The sequence below is a fragment of the Anolis sagrei genome, chromosome 5 (assembly GCF_037176765.1).
Source record: "Anolis sagrei isolate rAnoSag1 chromosome 5, rAnoSag1.mat, whole genome shotgun sequence".
NCBI classification, from domain to species: domain Eukaryota; kingdom Metazoa; phylum Chordata; class Lepidosauria; order Squamata; family Dactyloidae; genus Anolis; species Anolis sagrei.
Genome location: NC_090025.1, coordinates 66268547 through 66288607, shown reverse-complemented (window position 1 = coordinate 66288607; position 20061 = coordinate 66268547). Strand labels below are relative to the sequence as shown.

At 40.4% G+C, this 20061-nt stretch overlaps 1 protein-coding gene across 2 annotated transcripts in view; it reads left to right on the top strand.

Moving 5' to 3' along the window:
• Positions 1 to 18534, top strand: part of IRF2 (interferon regulatory factor 2) — a 67700-nt gene extending 49166 nt beyond the window's left edge. The window contains exons 4-9 of one of the 2 annotated variants that reach the window (XM_067468732.1): positions 914 to 1092; positions 3292 to 3333; positions 5065 to 5179; positions 7028 to 7192; positions 11889 to 11935; positions 18124 to 18534. In XM_067468732.1, the coding sequence (XP_067324833.1) occupies positions 914 to 1092; positions 3292 to 3333; positions 5065 to 5179; positions 7028 to 7192; positions 11889 to 11935; positions 18124 to 18444 (869 nt within the window). In that variant the 3' untranslated portion in view covers positions 18445 to 18534. Of the gene's footprint in view, positions 1 to 913; positions 1093 to 3286; positions 3334 to 5064; positions 5180 to 7027; positions 7193 to 11888; positions 11936 to 18123 lie in introns of both variants that reach the window. The other variant, XM_060778646.2, reaches the window with a different exon arrangement.
• Positions 18535 to 20061: the final 1527 nt, after the last annotated feature.

Below are 20061 nucleotides of genomic sequence, written 5' to 3'. Positions count from 1 at the left end.
AAGACATAGGAACTTGGAACAACTGGATGACGAGATGGGACAACATTTTTATTAGTCAGACTTGGCCACAGTGGTCCACGCTCTCGTTACATCTAGAATAGACTACTGCAACGCACTCTACATGGGGTTGCCTTTGAAGACTGCTCGGAAGCTTCAAATAGTCCAACAAGAGGCAGCCAGGTTAATAACTGGGGCGGCATACAGGGAGCATACAATTCCCATGTTACGCCAGCTCCACTGGCTGCCAGTTTGCTACCGGGCACAATTCAAAGTGCTGGCTTTGGCCTATAAAGCCCTAAACGGCCCCGACCCAAATTACCTGTCCAAATGCATTTCCCTCTGTCTACCATCGTGGAGATTAAGATCCTCCGGGGAGGCCCTGCTTTCCGTCCCGCCATTGTCACAGGCGCGATTGGTGGGGACGACAGACAGGGCCTTCTCCGTGATTGCTCCCTGGCTATGGAACTCCCTTCCTTGTGAGATCAGGTCGGCCCCCTCCCTCCTGTCCTTTGGAAGGATGGTAAAAACTTGACTGTGAGACCAAGCTTTCGGGACAGGGCAATGAAGTGACAATGGGAAAGATGACAGGACCAATTGGATTTGATGCGGATGGCTAGAACGGTTTTAAATTGTGTTATTTTAAATGGTGTATCTTAATATTTAGATAAATGTTTTTTAACGTTTATGTATTGTATCCAGGCATTGAATGTTTGCCATGTATACGTTGTGCTCTGCTCAGTCCTCTTCAGGGTGTGAAGGGCAGAATATAAGTGTTTTAAATAAATAAAATAAATAAATATTAGGAGATGTAATTGATGCATGTTTTTAATACTGTTGTTATGGTTTTATATAATGTGTTCATGCTTTGAAATGTTTTGTGGTGTATTGGGTATTGAATCCACTTTTTCTCTAGGAAAGTACCAGCCAGGAGTTGATAAAGCAGATCCAAAGACATGGAAGGCAAATTTCCGGTGTGCAATGAACTCCTTGCCTGATATTGAAGAAGTCAAAGACAAAAGCATAAAGAAAGGAAACAACGCCTTCAGGGTATACCGAATGTTGCCATTATCTGAGAGGCCTAAAAAAGGTAAAGTGGGAGGAGTATTGTGGGCTTAGCCAATGATTTAGTTATGGATGTTTCCATTCCGAAAATTAGAGAATCACGTAATAATCATGCATTGTTGATCATATTATGTAAAGCAGTGGTCCGTGAACCACCAGTGGTCTCCAAGAATGAAAATATGGTCTTCAGCCTCACCATCACTACACTGTTGCCTCAAAACCACGTGGCAACGAGGGTGACTGGTTTTACAAAACCCTCTTAAAGTGCCGAGGCAACGGGGATTTCGGGAGGGGAGAGGCTGACTACCCACAAAAGATTACTACCACCACATAAGCTCTAGATTGTTAAATATAGTTTTCTGTGGGTGAGCAGACGGTGACTACTGGATAGCATATGTTCTGTATCAAAAACTAGAGCTGATGTGGTCTATTCAATGGATTTTCTGAATCGGCACCCCAAATAACCAAATCGAATCTAAAGTTGACCAAAAACAGATCCTTAACTCTTTTGGTACTAATGTTGGAGAGTGGTCCCTGGTCAAAGTGGTCCTTGGTCAAAAAAAAAAATGTTGGGAACCACTGGTGTATAGAATGGTTGTGGTACAGATGCGTCCACATCTATTTCCTTTGGTGGCAGCCACACATGGTCTGCGGAATTGCCCCTAGTAATAATGCATTGCATCATTTCATGCTTGGCCAAAAGGCAGTTGATGTCAGCTGAAAGGTGATGGGCATTAACCCCATCTTTTCCTCCCACCAAGGGCTCCATGTGACACCATAACATGCTTCTTTTCACTTCTTCTCTACTTACAAACAAAGAGGAACTGTTTTAGAACAAATGAGGAGACATGGCTCAATGGTTGGGCATATGGTCTGCATGAGGGTGGTCCCAGGTTCTATTCCTGGCATACCCCTCTTCAGAAAAACATTAGATTAACATTCAGTGTGAAAAGAATTCAGCCCAAAGTGGAGCAACTCATCAGTCAGCAGAGAAAACAATAGGCAAGGCAGGCCAATGGTTTGGCATATATATTGGCTGGTGTTCTTTTGTGCCAAGGGAATGAAATTCATAGAAAACTGTGATTTGCTAGATAGTTTTAATCCTGTGTATTTAATTCTTTCCATTTCAATTCAGAGAGGATTTTTTTGTGGACCAAAGGCAACAACAAATACATATGCATGATTGGTTGTATGTTTTTTATGTGCATATATTTTTTGACTTAGTTGTACTCTGCCTCGAGACATTAGAAGAGGCAGGTCACAAATAAAATGTATCATTATCATCATCATCATCATCATCATCATTTTACTGACACAAAAACAGAGTATGTCACAGCAAATGAGATCTATATGCTGGATTTCGTATCTCAAAACTACAAGTCGAACACTTCCCAAGCGTCTAGGATTGTGTGATGTATTTTCGAATGATGCGTGCAGATCCTAGTAAGGTGGCCTTTTGCAGTTGAAAGATTGTGATTTTGTCAATGTTTATTGTTTCCAAATGCCAGCTGAGATCTTTTGGCACTGGACCCAATGTGCTGATGACCACTGGGACCATCTGTACTGGTTTATGCCAGAGCCGCCAGAGCCGCCCCCCCCCCCCTTCCTCATTATTATTATTATTTACTGGGACAGTTCCCCTTAGTGCAGTGGTTTTCAACCCCTGGGTCCTCAGATGTTTTGGACTTCAACTCCCAGAAATCCTAACAGCTGGGAAACTGGCTGGGATTTCTGGGAGTTGAAGGCCAAAACACCTGGGGACCCACAGGCTGAGCACCACTTAGTGCTTCATTCATGGAGCCCCCGGTGGTGCAGTGGGTTAAACCCCTGTGCCGGCAGGATTGAAGAGTGACAGGTCACAGGTTCGAATCCGGGGAGAGGCGGATGAGCTCCCTCTATCAGCTCCAGCTCCTCATGCGGGGACATGAGAGAAGCCTCCCACAAGGATGATAAAAAAAAAATCATCCGGGCGTCCCCTGGGCAAGGTCCTTGCAGACGGCCAATTCTCTCACACCAGAAGCAAAGAAGTGGGCTTAACAAGGTTAATAGTGAACATTGCTACTGTAGAGTTTTTATTAATTTCAGTTTGAATTGTCAGATTCCTTCAAGTAATACTGATATAATTATTATAATCAACTATTGTCTCATATTTGGAGATGTTTGTTTTATATGTTAAGCGCATTTGGCCAATCTAAAAGGAAACCATTTTCTTCCATGTCTACAGGAAAGAAACCCAAATCAGACAAGGAAGACAAGGTGAAATTAATTAAGGTAATTCTTCTTATTTTTCGTGCAAAGACCTACTTTGTTTCCAAGACCAGACAGAATCTGGTGCCTTCAGGGTATTTAGGCCCTTTTGCATCTTCTTCATCTCATCCAATTGCCTGCATACTTTCAAGGGTTGGAAAACTGATATGGTGTTCTGCCATGTGGCAAAAAGCTTTCTCGCTTAGTCAAGCATTGGCTTTACTGGATAGATATGCTTTTATCTAATTGCTCTGTTTTATCTTCTGCACTCATATCTTTTTTTATTATACAGGGGGTTTGTTTTGTTTTGTTTTGTTTTGTTTTTGCTTTGGGGGCCTTTTAACTGTTTGGTGCCCTGGGTAATATGAAGGCTCTTGAACTAGAATTAGAGCCTCTGGTGGCACAGCGGGTTAAACAGCTGAGTTGCTGAACTTGCTGACCCAAAGGTTGGCGGTTCGAATCCGAGGATCAGGGTGAGCTACTGCTGTTGGCCCCAGCTTCTGCCGACCTAGCAGTTCGAAAGCATGCAAATGTGAATAGATCAATAGGTACTACTGCATTTGGAAGGTAACAGCGCTCCATGCAGTCATGCCAGCCAAATGACCTTGGTGGCATCTGCGGACAACGCCGGCTCTTTGGCTTAGAACTGGAGATGAGAACCACTCCCCAGAGTCAGACATGACTAGGCTTAATGTCAAGGGGAAACCTTTACCTTTACTAGAACAATAATGTTTTGTTTTGTTTTTGTGTAAAACTAATAAGCAAATCACTTAAAAAAATGAAAACTGAAATTCTTAAAATGCTTGGTTTTGCTTAGTAGCACATTTTCACAGAATTGCCATATATCATGTACTAGAAATGAGAACCACCTCTTAGTTGGTGGGGATAATAAATGAAGTTAGCTTTAATTTTAGTGTTTTCCATTTCTTTCCAAATGTGGAACAGAAGAGCTAAACAAATTAGACACTGAAGCAGAAAACAAACATGTTTACCTAAACAGGGCCCAAAGTCATCTTAGCTGGTAGTTGGGTATGCATTTTGTTTTCTGGAAGGATATGTACCATCAAAAGACTCCATGTGAGTACAAGGTTTTTGCAATAAACTTCTGCCCAAGAAGATTTGTAGTCTTGATGGGATGTGATCTCATTGTGAGCATGCATTCTGTATACATTGCATTTCTGGGCCCTTCCACACAGCCATATAACCCAGAATATCAAGGCAGAAAATCCTACAATATCTGCTTTGAGTCCACACTGCCATATAATCCAGTTCAAAGCAGATAATTTGAGATTTTTCTTTCAACTGTGTGGAAGGGGCCTTTGCGTTGTTGGAAATCTGTGGTAAGGATTTAATAAAAAGAAACATTATGACAATTCTTCACCTTTTTTAACACCTGATGTTAATCTTTCATTAACTTTTCTTGGAAGACATTATATAAATGGCATGCCTTGCTTTTATGTATACATGTGAGATTTATAAACAAAGCTGGGCTGGGTTGCCTTCTCAGTACTGGTAATAAGAGAAATGTAAGATTTAGCTACAGACATGGGCAAACTGTGGCCCTCCAGGTTTTTTGGACTTCAACTCTCACAATTCCTTACAGCCAGCTGTTAGGAATTGTGGGAGATGAAGTCCAAAACATCTGTAGGGTCAAAGTTTGCCCATGCTTGTAGTTACAGCATAGGAGACGTTAAAGGCAGGAACAGGACTAAGAAAGGAGAAAGTGGTCATCGTTTCCCCTTGTTTATTTTCTAGCAAGAACCAGAGGAGTCGTCTTACGAACTGAGTAATGGGACAAGTCAACCATTTTCTGATTTCTGCTTATCTTCCACAATAAAATCTGAAGTCGACAGTACAATAAACATTGTAGGTAAGCAGTTCCAGCACACTCCTTTTCATGGTTGGCAAGTGTCGACAGCACTCGCTTTGGTCTTTCAAGCTCTGTGTCTCTATATTGTCAGTAACATGATGACATTACGACAATAGGTTGGGAGCCCTGATAGAAACTATTTGCATGCCGCAGATTTAACTACTTCTCTTCACATTATTATCTATAATCATAGCAAACTTTGAGATGGAACCAGACTAGTTTGTGTTTAGGCTCAGAATCAGAGGGCCAACTTGGCTCTGGCTAATTTTATGTCACTCCCTAAATATAAACCTGGATCTGGCCCCTAAATCACTAGGAAAAATTAGAATATTAAAAATTAACAATATTTAACCCTGGTGGTGCCACGGGTTAAATCGCTGAGCTTTTGGACTTGCTGACCAAAAGGTTGGCGGTTTGAATCCTTGAAGCAGCATGAGCTCCTGCTGTTAGCCCCAGCTTCTGTCAACCTAGCAGTTAAAAAACATGCAAATGTGAGTAGATCAATAGGTACCGCTTCTGCAGGAAGGTAACGGTGCCGGCCACATGTCCAAGGAGACGTCTACGGACAACGCTGGCTCTTTGGCTTAGAAATGGAGATGAGCACTACCCCCCCAGAGTCGGACACGACTAGACTAAATGTCAGGGGAAACCTTTACCTTTACTATAAAGAAGAAAGTGAGACACAATGATTTTTTTCATGATTTCTAAGGCTAAAGTCCTCTATTAATAGGACTACAGCTTGCCTATGTTGGAATTATACGTCACTGGGTTTGTATGGTCGGGCACCACAGCACAACCAATCACAAAGTGGCAGGCATGTCTTGTATTTGCTGCTTCAGCAAATTCATAGAAATGCAACCTTCTAGAGGTACATTTGTGGAGTTTGTTTCCAAAATGTACCAATTCCATCTGAAGACTTTTGTAGGAATCGAAAATTAAAAACGTGCTGATGATATGCATCTTTTAGCTATGAAAGGTGATTTTCCAAGCTTGGTATCAAAGTGATTTGTTACATTTTAACAGTTTTTATCTGTACATAATATTCCTAGCCAACAATGTGCTTCCGCCTATAACTCATTTTTCAGGGTTTTTTGGCTTTGGTAAGCTGCAAAACTTGCTGACCAGAAGGTTGGCGGTTCGAATCCATGGGACGGAGTGAGCTCCCATTGTTAGCCCCAGCTTCTGCTAACCTAGCAGTTAGAAAACATACAAATGTGAGTAGATCAATAGGTACTACTCCGGCAGGAAGGTAAGGGCGCTCCATGCAGTCATGCTGGCCACATGACCTTGGAGGTGTCTACTGACAACGCCGACTCTTCGGCTTAGAAATTGAGATGAGCACCAACCCCCAGAGTCTGACACGACTAGACTTAATATCAAGGGGAAACCCTTACCTTTACATTACCTTTTGGAAACAAATTCCACAGTTGGTATTGTAATTTTATTTGTGCCAATATAAGACAACAACAAGATCCCAACCATGCTTGTAGCTTTGCACAAGGCCGTTTAGATTTTGATTAGGAAGAAATTTTGAATTAGATATATTCCTCCTCACTCCATCTTTTTTTAAAGCACCCAGTGCATATGTGATGTTGGGCTCATCACTGTAATTTTGGATATTGGGAGTCAGTCTTGGTAATATGTCTCTCAGTCTCAGTTTAAAAAAATTGGAAAGTTTGATTTCAATTAAGACAGATTGCAGTTTCATCCTTCTGGATAATGCACTTACATTATTAGCCAATTTAGGAAGGAAGTGATAGTCCTTCCTTAAACTGGGCAGCAATAATGTATATATTAGGTTTTATTAATATAACAATCCTTATTATTCTTATGTGCTTTTATTCAAAGTTGTAGGAGACGCACACTTTGAGGTCGGTCCTGATGATCATATGATAGTTTCCAATCCTCCCGATGTTTGTCAAGTGGTGGAAGTGACAACTGAATGTGATGATCAGCCAAGCAGTATGAGTCAGCTGTACCCACTACAAATCTCCCCAGTTTCATCCTATGCAGGTAAGCCATCTTGTTTTTGATTTTTTTTTCGTGTAAAGAATGACTTGAGAAACTGCAAATCATTTATGGTGTGAGAGAATTGGCTGTCGGCAAGGACGTTGCCCAGGGGACGCCCGAATATTTTACCATCCTGTGGGAGGCTTCTCTCATGTCCCTGCATGAGAAGCTGGAGCTGACAGACAGGAACTCACCTTGTTCCGCAGATTCGAACCGCCAACCTTTTGGTCAGCAGTCCTGCCAACACAAGGGTTTAACCCATTACGCCACTGCGGGCTTCATCTTGTAATAGAACCTGACACCCGATAGAAGCACAAAAATTAGCGAAAATGCTGTTTGTGGAAACCCAGCAGAGATTTTGTTAGGGTTTTCAAGGAATAGAATTAACACATTTTTTCCAGCTCAACATCAATAATAACAACAACCAGAGATAATTTTTAATATACAGAAACAGAAATGTGAATTAAATTGAATGTACGCTTAGACTGCATCTCTTGTAATAAATAAATAAATAAATAAATAAATAAATAATTTCTAAATAGGATGAGAGCTGAATGTGAAAGGGAAAAAAGTATTATTCTGTGTGAACACATAAGTATACACCTTACTTAGGCAATCCCTCGTTGTCCGAGGATGATGCCCCTCCAAGTGCAGTGTCTTGGCGGAGGATACATAGGTGACTGTGAAGCCCTATTCTTGATCCACATGTTCTTCCACAGTGAGGGCATTGGTTTCCATGTGGAAGGCGATCCTGGTCAGGGTTGGCTTGATGCACCTTCCTCTTTGCCCTCTATTCGTGCCTCTTCAAATTCCACAGCACTGATGGTCACAGCTGCCCTCCAGTTAGAAGGCCAGGGCTTCCCAGTTCTCAGTGTCTATGCCATGGTTTTTACGGTTAGCTTTAAGCCCATCTTTAAATCTCTTTTCCTGTCTTTTCTTTTCTGCTCTTGAGGTGGGAGTATAGTAACTGCTTTGGGAGACGGTGATTGGGCTTTCGGACAGTGTTGACTTTTGTGACAAGGTGGCTGCCACGATCATAGAATGTAATGTAATAATAATAATAACTAGAGTAAAATAATGTGAATAATAAAAATAGAATAAAATAATAATATAATAATATAGAGTAAAATAATAAATGTAATAATAATAATAATAACAACAGAGTAAAATAATAAATAACTGACTCGAGTATAAACCATGAAGGGCTTTTTCATCCTTAAAAAAGGTCTGAAAACTCGGCTTATATTCGAGTATATACGGTTATCCTCAAGATGTTTAGGTGAAAGCACTAAAGTAAAATAATGTAAATAATAAAAATAGAGTAAAATAATAAATGTAATCATATAGAGTAAAATTATAAATATAATAATAATAGAGTAAGACAATAAATATAATAATAATAGAGTAAGACAATAAATATAATAATAATAAATAAAGTAAAATTATAAATGTAATAATAATAATAATAATAACACAGTAAAATAATAAATAACTTTGACTCGAGTATAAGCCATGGAGGGCTTTTTCATCCTAAAAAAGGTCTGAAAACTCTGCTTATATTTGAGTATATACAGATATCCTCAAGAGGTTTAGATGAAAGCACTAAAGATACTTAGGGGCATCCTGTATTTCAGTTATGGATTCTGTAGCCTAAATGTATAGATCCATAACTGCTATGAATTCAGTAAGATTGTGTCTGTCTGCCCCCCTCCCCCCAGACTACCCTAAGAGCCAGTAGCTGGTCTATTCCACTGCTTTTGGGCTGCAAGGAGAATGACATTTCTAGTCCCTCTCACAAGCAAATGATAATGCAATAATAAGAAGTAGGAACCCTGTTGCAATTTCCCATCATGGATTTACTTACTAATAGAGGGGGCAAAAATATCCTCTTCATGCCCTAATTGGAGCTAAATAGACCTCCTTCACTCAATTTGGCTGCTGGCTCTTAAGGTTAACTATGAGGAGTGGAGCTTGGACCAGAAGACATTACTTAGTTATATACACATAGGTCAGCGATATAGAATATGAGTGGCGGCTCACAATCTACTGGTTACTTCATATCCACTCAATCCCTTGCTTAATTTCTTGCCTTTGCAAACATATGTGGGCTGTGATTTCAGAAATATTAAAAGCTTTAGTATGTGAGTGTGCTTATGGGTTTCAATCCTATATGCAGGCAATACACCTTGCACAGTACAGGATGGCATGAACAGGATGTTTGTGTGAGCGGCTTATTACAAGAAAAAGCTTTGAGCTGATCTTTGCTCAGATAAAATTTAGTGCCTGCCACTCTATAAATAAATGAAACTGGAAGGAGCAGAAAGTAAAAGACTTTTTGTTTGGGTTTCAGAATCTAGAAATGTTAGGTTCACCTTCTAGAGAAAAAAAAATGATTCGGAGTATGGGACAGGAATATTGTGCAAGCATTAGCTGTACTGCAATACAACCAAAACCCCAGTTCTGGAAGAATGATGTATAGCAAGATGTTAATATACCATTGACTAAAAATGACCTTGAGGCCTGGAAGTCTAGATAAAATGTTATCAAGTGAAATAGGTTTTATTGCTTTTTTGGGTGTGGATACTGATAGCATTGCTTAGAGATAAGCCATAGGACGATGTTACATGATCAAAGCTATAGTTGTGATTATGGATTGACAAGACGCTGCTGACCTCAAAGCTGGCTGGCCATTATTGCCGTCTTTTGTCTCTCAAATAGCAATAGTTTTTGCATCTTTTTTATCCTGTAGACACCTTGACTTTTGTTTGCTTGGTCTCACACCTGATTAGACTGGTTCTGCACTAAACCACATAAGGCAGGCGTGAATCTAGCCTTATTTATCATCCAGCAACCTTCCCAGCCACAAATATTAACTATTCAGTTGGCAAGCAAGACTTTCCATCTGGCTATTCCCTGTGTAGTCGGCTAACTTAATAAGGGGAACCTTCTCCCTAAAGTCCATGTAATATAATATAATAGCCGTCCCCTGCCATGCATTGCTGTGACCCTGTCTATGTATATGTGTTTTGTGTGTGTATATATATGTGGTTCTGTACATGCGTTGTAATGTTTTTTATTTTATTTTTTGGCTTTTAAAGTCTCTTCCACTGTGTTTTTCAGGGTTTTTGTGAATGACTAGCTGTCCCCTGCCACTCGTTACTGTGGCCCAGTCTGTGTATATGTGTTTTGTGTGTGTATATATGCATATATGTGTGTATATATATTTGTGTATATGTGTATATATGTGTGTTTGTGTATATATGTGGTTTTGTGCATGCGTCGTAATGTATATTTTATTTTTTGGCTTTTTACGTCTCTTTTACTGTGTTTTTCAGTGTTTTATGAGTGATGGTCACTCACTGGCCTGATAGGTGTCTTGTGTCCAAATTTCGTGTCAATTTACCAAGAGGGTTTTGAGTTATGTTAATCCCACAAATGAACTTTACATTTTTATTTATATAGATTTTGTATGTATATAATATTGATAATATTATAATGTAATACAATATAATACTACTAATAACAATACTATTAAAATACTACTAATATAATACTACTACTACTACTACTAATAATAATAATAATAATAATAATAATAATAATAATACAGGTAGCCCCTGGTGGTGCAGTGGGTTAAACCACTGAGCTGCTTTAAACCACTGAGCTGCTAGCTTGTTGACCAAAAGATCAGAGGTTCGAATCCGGGGAGCGGCGTGATCTTCCACTGTCAGCCCCAGCTTCTGCCAACCTAGCAGTTCAAAAACATGCAAATATGAGTAGATCAATAAGTTCTGCTCCAGCAGGAAGGTAAGGGCGCTCCATGCAGTCATGCCGGCCACATGACCTTAGAGGTGTCTCCGGACAACGCTGGCTCTTCAGCTTAGAAACTGAGATGAGCACCACACCCTAGAGTTGGACACTACTAGACTTAATGTCCAGGGAAAAACTTTACCTTTACCTTAAATAATAATACAATATTATAATTATATATTTTATATTACATGTAATATTACTAATAATATTACAGTATAATGGTATAGTACAATATAGCAATATATAATACAAATATTTGGGCTATGGTAATAATATAATATATTGTATTTACATCTTACTCGTAAGCTGCTCTGAGTCCCCTTCGGGGTGAGAAGGGCGGCATAGAAATGTCGTAAATAAATAAGTAGATGCATCTATGCTCTAGAATTAATGCAGTTTGACACCACTTTAACTGCTATGGCTCAGTGCTGTGGGATTCTGGGAGCTGTAGTTTGGCGACGCATCTGCTCTCTTTGACAGAGAAAGCAAAAGACCCAGTAAAACTACAAGTCCTATGGTTCCATAGCATTGAGACATGGCAGTTAAAATAGTGTCAAGCTGCCTTAATTCTTCCATGTAGATGCACCTTTAGGCAGGTGTTTTCAAGCAGTAGTCTCAGTGGCAAAGATCACTAGAAAAGTGATCTCTGCCAAAACTCAATGATTGCTCGAAGTAAGTGGGCAGGCAAGGAAGGCTTAAGCCTCACCACACTTACATGCTGGAACATGTACACTCCTGTCGGCATGTCTATGTGTAGGGAAGCATAGCTGGCTTCTTCCCCACCCTAACCAATGCTTGAGGCAGCTGTCTGGTTCAAAGAAGCTGTACACTCATGATTTGAATGTTCGGCGTATATTCATATTTTTGTTTTCCTTTCGCCCCACAGAAAGTGAAACTACAGATAGCATCCCAAGCGATGAAGAAAATGCACAGGTAAGCAGAAGAATACGAAATGCCTCATGTCTTCTTTAGGTTTTGATCACCCTTGATATGCTTTTGTTTATCCGTTTTATGTTCTTGTTGTCTCTTTATTTTTTTCTTATTTAATTAATGTATATCCCGCCTTTCATTTGACAAGGTTGCCTACAACAAGGTTAAGATGAGATATCACTAAAAACTTGATGATTCAGACACTAAAAGGTTGATGATGCAGTCATATTTTTAAAACTACTAATAGAAAAGAGCCTGCAGCAGATTTCCTCCTGGCAGCATGTTTTCACAGACCTCTGAAGTGCTCCAGTTTTGGACTATGACTCTCAGAATTCCCCAGAATTTTGTAGCTGAAAAATATAAAATTTCCAAGCTCTGTGTACTTATGCTGACGGCAGCAGCACCCTGGGAAGGCACCTAGCGATGGGGCTTAACCATGAAGTCTCGCTGATCTGCATGGAAAGAGGGAGAAAAAACATTACATTTCAGCCAATAGTTGCAGCAGTTGTGTTTCAACCGAATGATGCAGAACCAATAAAGCAAAATACAGAAAAGCAGTCATCAGGAAGCATTTTCATGCTCCATTGCCAGTGCAGCAGGTAGTATTTGCAAATGAGAAAGTCAGGGAAAGGAGGATCTTGCAGTAGCGTTGGCAGCAGATACTTTCTCTTGAGCAAGTGTGGAATAAGGGATCCCAATACCACACTTGCCCAATGGAAAGTATTTGCTGCCAAAGCTTCTGCATTGGTTATTATTATTATTATTTATTCATTTTTATCCCACTTTTCTCCCATGGGTGGGATTCAAAGCGCCGTGCAGTGGATTAAAACAAATCTCTTGAGCAAGTGTGGAATAAGGGATCCCAATACCACACTTGCCCAATGGAAAGTATTTGCTGCCAAAGCTTCTGCATTGGTTATTTATTTATTTATTTATTTATTTATATCCCACTTTTCTCCCATGGGTGGGATTCAAAGCTCCGTGCAGTGGATTAAAACAAATTTACATAAAATACACATTCGGCATAATTAAACAACTAACACAAATACCCAGTTACCTAAATCATAAACAATAAATTAATAACTTATAACATATACCATAAAAAATTCCCTAACCTCAGACCACTGAAGTTATTTGAAAAGCCCTAAACTGTTCTGGCTCAACTTACCTGTCTGAACACATCTCTCCTTATGAACCTTCCAGGACTTTAAGCTCGTCTGGGGAGGCCCTGCTTTCGATCCCACCTTTGTCACAAATACTCCTGGTGGGGATGAGAGACAAGGCCTTCTCAGTGGTGGCCCCTCAGCTATGAAACACCCTCCCTAGGGATATCAGATCGGCCCCTTCCCTTTTAACATTCCAAAAAAAAAAAGTCAAGACTTGGCTTTTTGAGCAAGCGTTTGCAAATGCAGTGTAACAGACATAGGAAAATGTAACGACTGGACTATGTGACTCTGGACAAGTTTTTAACTAGGAGATGCTAATGATATATGCTTTATTGATCTTTCTGTGGTTTTATATTTATATCAATGTTTTAAATTGTATTTTATGGTTTTGGAGGCATTGAATTGTTGCCGACTGTAAACCGCCCTGAGTCGCCTGTGGGCTGAGAAAGGCAGTATGTAAATATAGTAAGTAAGTAAGTAAATAAATAAACAAAGTAAATCCAAGATGCTAAAAAGACTCCATTGTCATTGGGCCATGTCACATTGCTTGGTCCAATATAGCATTTAAGAGGTAGATATTACTAGCTGCTAATTGGTCGTTACCTATTATAATTTATCTGGGAAGGCCTGGCTCCACAGGAAGGTCTTACTTGGAAATCGAAAAGCCAGCAAGGAGGGGGCTGATCACACCTCTCTAGGAAAGGAGTTCCAGAGGCATGGGGCCACCACTGAGAAGGCCTTCTCACCCGTTCCCACCAAGCACACAATGGTGGGACCAAGAGAAGGGCCTCTTCTGATGCCCTCAGGGCTCGTGTGGACTTGTTATTATATAGGGATTCCTTGGTCTTGAAAGGGCAAGAGATAGAAATTGCAAGAACTGGTTTTTGAATACAGATGTGGCTATGATAATGATCTCCACTTCAAAACCTACATCGCAGTGTAAGGGCCCTTATACTGTGTCAATTCAAGGGAATTGTTTGTCTTACTATCCATATTTAGACATGGAACTAGTACATATTTTCGGTATTGCTGGACAGGTCCTCCTCTTTAGCTCCTGCATTTTGCTGTCTGGATCTTGCTGTATCACTCATGACCAGTATAAGTTAAGACTAGTATCTTCTGTGCTTGCCTCCTTATGCAAAACTCAGTACTTTGGAAACCATCCTGAGTCCCTTCAGGGAGAGAGGGTAGGTTAGAAATTTATTTATTTATTTATTTATTTATTTATTTATCGTGTCAGGAGCAACCAGACATAGCTTGGTGGTTGATTAAATGTCCTTTGACCAGTATCTGGCCACTTGGAGTGCCTCTGGTGTTGCTGCAAGGAGGTCCTCCATTGTGCATGTAGCAGAGCTCAGGTTGCATTGCAGCAGGTGGTCAGTGGTTTGTTCTTCTCCACACTCGCATGTCGTGGATTCCACTTCGTAGCCCCATTTCTTAAGATTGGCTCTGCATCTCATGGTGCCAGAGTGCAGTCTGTTCAGCGCCTTCCAAGTTGCCCAGTTTTCTGTGTGCCCAGGGGGGAGTCTCTCATTTGGTATCAGCCATTGATTGAGGTTCTGGGTTTGAGCCTGCCACTTTTGGACTCTCGCTTGCTGGGGTGTTCAGCGAGTGTCTCTGTAGATCTTAGAAAACTATTTCGTGATTTAAGTCGTTGACATGCTGGCTGATACCCAAACAAGGGATGAGCTGAAGATGTCACTGCCTTGGGTCCTTTCACTATTGGCTGCTACTTCCTGGCAGATGTCAGGTGGTGCGATACCGGCTAGACATTGTAGTTTCTCCAGTGGTGTAGGGTGCAGACACCCCATGATAAGGTTAGAAATAAAGTGTTATTGTTATTATTATGGGTACAGGACAGTTTTAGAATATCTGCACAAGACATAGTTGTGCTGCTATATATATTTTCTACCTCCGCTTGTTTCTCCTGCACTTCTGCAGAAACACTATTCCTGCAATTTAAGACAATCTTTAGGATAATTGCATATGGGATTTCATTGCCTTATGAAGATTGACAGTAAAGACTTACTGGGCAAATAAACCTCCCAAATGAGCAAGAAGTTGAGCGCATTTCGAGCATATACCATAACCACCGCAGTGGGAGTATGCATTCGTAACAGCTTCTTTGTTTGCCATATCTTGGTCACAAGCTGCCACTTTTGGATTTCCTGAGTTCATATGTGGTTGAACACAATGGCAGGAAGTTCTCCTAACCATGATCGAAAGCTGCTTACACATTTTGTTACCTGTGAGATGAAAAGTATTTTTGTCCATTTATGTCTTGCATGAAGGGGGAAAAAACCAAGGTGGTGGTGAAGGCATTTTCAATATAGTTTCTGTTTCTGATTTTTATTTGTAACATTGGACTAGTTTGGGGGGATTGCAGGGTCCTCCCCCTCCCCCCCCCCGCCATTTTGTGAAGTCTAGCCAAATTATTAGCAAACTCTTGATAGTTTTTAATGTACCTGGCACAATGAGTGCATCTACACATGTAAAAAAAAAACCTGGGACTGGTTTGAATGCATTACCCCAGACTGGTCTTAGTGGTTGAATCATTGCCCTCCTCCACATTATTTTGCTGGCCTGAGTTGGCTGTTTAAAAGCTTCCAGGGAGGAGCTTTCATTACGCCACTGTACATACATTTTATCCCATTGTGCAAGTAAGTATCCAGTACCGCCTTGTTTAGTAATCCTCCCATATGCAGCCTTTCTGATGTATGGCATGGAAAAAAGAAACACAGCTAATCCATTATTGGGGGAAATGAGGAACTCCTGGATATCATCTGGCCAAGAAGAAGTCTTCATGCAGAACTACTACACTATGCTGAAGCGTATAGGACTACATCTCATGTGTGATACACACATAGAAGGAAGATGGGACGCTCCTTTATTACACTATTGCAAGGCTAAGAAATAAAATGTAGAAAAGGTTATTCAAATAAAGAGGTGAGGTTACATATGGGTATATATGGGAGGAATGGGCAAAGTCCTCCAACTGTAAGCCAAATAAAATTAATGATACTAGCCTTCTTGTCGGAAGCTTGATATAAAGCAGTGGTCCCGAATCTTTAATCCTCCAGGTGTTTTGGACTTCAGCTCCCACAATTCCAACAGCTGCTAAGCTGGCTGTGATTCCTGTGACTTGAAGTCCAAAACACTGGAGGACCAAAGGATGGGGACCACTGATTTATAGTAATACTACCATTAATTTTTTGGTTTTCCTCAATGGTTGTAAAGATGGGTTTTATACTTTATCTCAGGGGTCCTCAAACTATAAGTAAATGACCTTGGATACGGCCCTCCAAGGTCATTTACCCGGCCCTTGCTGAGGGTCAACCTAAGTCTGAAACAACTTGAAAGCACACAACAACAACAACAACAACAATCCTGTCTCCAGTCAAAAGCAGGCCCACACTTTCCATTGAAATACAAATAAGTTTATATTTGTTAAAATTGTTCTTCATATTAATTATTGCATTGTTTTTAAGTGTTTTTTGCACTACAAATAAGATATGTGCAATGTGCATTGGAATTCATTCATTTTTTTTCAAATTATAATCCAGCCCTCCAACAGTCTGAGGGACTGTGACCTGGCCCTCTGTTTAAAAAGTTTGAGGACCCCTGCTTTATGTTGTTGTTTTGATGCACTTATCTGCATGTGTGTATTTTACGCATTGGTTGGGCTGTATTTTCTTAGTTAACAGAATCATGGGAATAGTGTCCCAGTCGTGACTCAGTAGCTATTATGAGTGGGAACAGTTTCAGATTAGTAAATCTAGGTGCAGTTTGGTGTTCGCAGTTATTGCCATAATCATAACTACTTGCCTACCTTACTGGGCATTATTTACATGGGGAGAAGGAGATCTGGTTTTGCTAGGACATTTTCATTAGGTTGGAAGTGGAGTTCAGGATAGGAAAGGTTACTTAATCAAGTAACCAAGTAGATGGTGTATAATACTGGACATAATTGTTTGTAGTTCACTACATATTATGAGTGTTGAATGAAAAGTAATGCCTCCACCTTCATAACTCAACAGATGGCAGTACTGGTACGCTGCAGGAACTGGCTTGTTCTGTAGACTCTCCTCTACAGTTCCATTTTGGCGGGAAGCCTTAGCATTGAATGGTTGTGTTGTTAAAGTGCAAAGTATGGAACCCTGCACAGATGGTTGGTCAATGTGACTTAAGCAATGTGCAGTCATTGAATTCTTGACAGCAGAAGGTGTCACTCCAAAGGAGATTAATCAGAGAATGCAAACTGTTTATGGTTGTTGTGTTGATGTGACTACTGTGCGTCATTGGGCAAGTAAATGTAAAAATGTTGAGGTGGGAACATCTGACTTGCATGGCAAACAAAGAGTTGGACATCTTGTGACAGCAACCACCGAGTTTCACAAGCAAAAGGTTGACAGCAGAACTTCCGAGATTGGATCTCACCACCGTATGCCATCCTCCATACAGTCCAGATTTAGCACCGTATGACTTCCATCTGTTCCCAATAATGAAAGAAGATCTACGGCAGTGGTTCTCATCCTGGGGTCCCCAGATGTTTCTGGCCTACAACTCCCAGAAATCCCAGCCAGTTTACCAGCTGTTAGGATTTCTGGGAGTTGAAGGCCAAAAACATCTGGGGACCCCAGGCTGAGAACCACTGATCTACGGAGACATCATTATGCTTCTGACGAAGATGTTGAGAGAACTGTGAGGCGCTGGTTGCGGAAACAGAGTGTCGACTTCTTCCGTGACGGCTTCAGAAAACTTTTTCATTGTTGGCAAAAATGTATCCAATTGTCTGGTGATTGTGTGGAAAACTAAATAGTGTTAGTTAAAGGGCACATTCTAAGGTTTATTTCTGCATTTGATTTATTAAAATATTCCCATCCAACCCCAAGTAACGAAGATGGAGGCATTACTTTTCATTCAACCCTCATAATACAAACATTTTTAGAGACAGTTGCATTGATGAGAAGGTCTGCTGTATGTGGTGTTAGCAAAATTGACAAATGGATTGTCTTTTCTCCACAGGGTCAAGCTCAGTGGAAAAAGAAAAACGTTGGCAACAAGCAATACTATAGCAACTTGGGGATGAGGAACTCCCCGTACCCACTTCCCGGTATGGCTACTTTTGTGACTTCTAATAAGCCTGACCTCCAGGTGACCATCAAGGAAGAAAGCCGCCCATTGCCTTACAACAGCTCATGGCCTTCTTTCCCAGAGCTTCCTCTCTCACAAATAGTATGTTCAGCTTCCACCAGTTTCAGCAGCAGGCCGCAGGATCACGAGAACCGGGCAAGTGTCATCAAGAAAACGTCAGATATCACTCAGTCGAGAGTCAAGAGCAGCTAAGCCACGAACCGTTAGGTTCTCGGCGAATTCTGTGTCATGGCTTTGAGGAACTCACTTTAACGTACATTCGATGGATTGAAGGAAAAAGCCTTGCTAATGCAGAAGATTACTGTGTCCAACCTCCAGCGCTGGAGCATTTTAAACTCAGGACTCCAGAATGTAGACGTGAAGCCGGTCGGAGTTCCAAGGTTGCAGCCCAGGGAATGAAGGCCGACAGGGGTCCGTTCCGGAATGTCACGGTGACGCCCGACAGCCCCCCAAAACGGAGTCACGGCCATCATGGAAATGACAACCTTTGGAACAGAAGACAGAAAAATGTGAACTAGCTGGATTAATTTTTTTTCCAGAATGTATTGTGAATATATGTACATAGTGCAGTACTAGCAATATTGCAGTCTGCTTTTGCACCTTATTAAAAGCACTTGCAAAAAAAGAGAAAAGCAAAGGCCTTTCATTATCTTGCTCCAAATAATGGCACACTTAAAAGATCTTCCTCCTGCTCCGAACTTTGTCCGTTTCCAGGGCTCTTCTGGCTAATGTGGCCTTGGACGGTGGGCAAATGAATTAAATAGGAAGGCGAGAATCTTCCCATGTACATTTCAGAGATTGTTTTTAAGAGTGCTTGTCTTATATGTGTCTAATCTGCTATGCTTGAAAGCTGTGTGGTACAATAGAAGAAAATTTTATTACAGATATATTATGCAAATTCCCAGGTTTTGAAGGAAAAGAAATTACTCTAATTCTAACTGGAGTAAGCTTTTTATTTTTTATACAGTGGAATATTTTATTCAAAGTAAAAAAAAAAATCTAAAGTGAATATAATTGTTTCAGGTTTTTTATCTTTTCTACAGCAAATTTATAATTTTACAATTCAGTATCTTGGTTGTCAGCAAATTTCACATCTTGTGGCACATTTTCTTTCTTTGCTCTCTCTCTCTTTCTCTTTCTTTTTTTTTTACAATTTGTAAAGGTGAAATAGCTTTTAATAAATTTTATGTAGCAATCAAGCTATCCTGTGGATTGATAATAAATATTATATATAGTAAAATTTTTAAATAAATACGTTGTCTGTATTTGTTGGATTATTTATAATTATTTTTTCCAAATGCGGAAAAGGCCGTGTTTGTTCTTGGGAAGAGAGGAAAATAAATCTGCATTTCCCCAAAATAGATTATACACATATTTTATTTCATGCACTTTTACCCTGCCCTTCTCCCCCCAAAGGGGGTCTCAGGGCGGCCTCACACAAGCACCATATGATGCTATCAATTCGAAGCAGAATTAAAGCACTAAAAAATATTAAAACACATTATACAATTCATTAGACAGTAGATTATACATGCCGGTAAAGCCAAATCCAAATCTAGGCAGATTCTATGTTGTAAATATCCTAAATCTTTTTTCCAATTGCCGCTATTCAATTAATCATATGCCTGGTCATAGTGTAAACTGAGGGCCCTTCCAGACAGTCCCAATATCCCAGGATCTGATCCCAGGTTTTCTGCTTTAAAATGGATTATATAAGTCCATGGAGCCCCCAGTGGTGCAATGGGTTAAACCTCTGAGCTGCTAAACTTGTTGACCGAAAGGTCACAAGTTCGAATCCGGGGAGTGGCG